At 44.7% G+C, this 1,809-nt stretch overlaps 1 protein-coding gene across 1 annotated transcript in view; it reads right to left on the bottom strand.

The window, feature by feature from the left end:
• NOXRED1 (NADP dependent oxidoreductase domain containing 1) overlaps window positions 1-582 on the bottom strand; it is a 25,862-nt gene extending 25,280 nt beyond the window's left edge. The window contains exon 1 of the mRNA XM_007941334.1: window positions 428-582. Within this exon, the coding sequence (XP_007939525.1) occupies window positions 428-582 (155 nt within the window). The remainder of the gene's footprint in view (window positions 1-427) is intronic.
• Between the last annotated feature and the right edge of the window lie 1,227 nt (window positions 583-1,809).

The following is a 1,809-nucleotide window of genomic DNA, read 5'->3' as shown; positions in this document are numbered from 1 at the left end:
ACTACTCAGTCCCTCTGGGTAGCTGGCTGTGACCAAGCAGTGACCACAACCTTGCCCCTTGTCAGCTCTACTATACACCTGGGAATTCTGACCATTCACATAAGACCATTGTCTGAAGACTGGCTAATTATTAGCAGCTGTGGAAGACAAGCTGGTGGTTCCAATGAGTGGGTGAATGAATGGATTGATCATTTAATCAATCCACCCACTCACTGCAAGGAAATCACCACTAATCCATGCTTTTTTATGTTACCACAGCCAAGGACTCAGGTATGGAGTTCCCTGGTTCTTTCAGTGATTGTGATTAGAAGAGGTAGGAAGACATTCACCTTAACAAAGTTATCCTTCAAAATAAAAAGATTAAGTTACTTGGATTCTCTGAAATCAGACTCTTCTCCAGCTGCCTGACCTTAGAGACCTAAGTTACCTCAAAATAAAGACTAGCTTGCAGAAGAAGGTTGCATGGGCACAGGCTTCGATCATCAGTCCCCGAGAACGGCCCTGCAAAAACAGCCAGGTACGATCTTCTTCTGGAATGCCATACTCAAACTGCAAGCTCTCAAGGTCCTCTAGCATGTCCATTTCCAAGCAACCATCTCCTGCAGAGACAGATCCAATTTGGCTCCCTGTCCTGGGAAAAGAGAGCGTCTATGCAGCAAGATGAATGTGTGTTGATGTGTGTACACCCAGGTCAAAAGCACTCATGACGGTGGGCATCAGCACCTCTCTCCTCCCGAATTCTGAGTCTGGAGATCTAATCCACTTCTCTACATGAGCGTGGGTCCTGGAGGATTTCTAATTACTGCCCATGAACCCTGGGATACAGTAAACCAAACCAAACTCACTGCCACTGAGTCAATTCTGACTCACAGTGACCCCCACTGGGTTTCCGAAGCGGTATATCTTTATGGGAGTAGCTCACCCAGTCTTGCTTCCATGGAGTGGCTGGTGGGTTTGAACCACCAACCTTCTGGTTAGCAGATGCCTTACGCACTATGCTATCAGAGCTCCTTCAGGGATGCAATAGTTCCTGTAAAACCTGAACAGAAATCCAAAGTAATGCTCCTCCACACAGGCAGCAGGTGGTGTTTTGACCAGATGAATTCCCGTCAGCAATGGGTTTCACAGGTGCTTCTGCGCCGGGACTTTCTCCCCAACATTCCCTCCCAAATTTTAGAGATAGGTTAACCAATTAGACAACATTTCAAAAAAGTTCTTCCCTTTCATTAAACTCTAAGGTTCTCTACAGGATAGAAAACAACTCCAACTCAAACATCACTGATGTCCTGTGTAGGACAAGAGCATCCAGATTTGGGTAAGTAAACACAGAGATGCATGAACCTATCTACATCTCTCACCTCCCAAAAGGAGATCAGCTCTGCTCCCCAGGGCTTCTGGTCCTGGAGGGAAGAATGCATTTCCAGGGAGAATTACCCAAGAAAGTTGTCATTGTGATGCCTTAGCTACCAGATTACTTCAGCCTGTGAATCTTAAGGGGCCAGCCCCACCTAGACATTTTCCCAACCTGGATCATGAGGACACAAATTTCTTTCACAGTTTCTAACACAATCAAGTGAGTATGGAACCCTCCTTTTCCCATTAGAATGTTCTGGATTTCTAGATTTTTTGCAGACTGGAATAGCATACAAATCTCAGCAGTATTCAAGGAGTTAATTTTCCAAACCCTTCTTTCTTTAAAAGATACTGCTATTGGACCTAGAAAACCCAAGAGATTCAATCAAAAAACTACTGGAACTAATTGAGGGATTTAGCAAAGTCGCAGGATATAAGATCAACATCCAAAAATCA

The sequence above is a fragment of the Orycteropus afer genome, unplaced genomic scaffold, assembly GCF_000298275.1.
Source record: "Orycteropus afer afer isolate SDZICR_OR568_19922 unplaced genomic scaffold, OryAfe1.0 scaffold00079, whole genome shotgun sequence".
NCBI lineage: Eukaryota > Metazoa > Chordata > Mammalia > Tubulidentata > Orycteropodidae > Orycteropus > Orycteropus afer.
The sequence above is the reverse complement of the archived record's forward strand: the minus strand, read 5'-3'. Positions and strand labels throughout refer to the sequence as shown.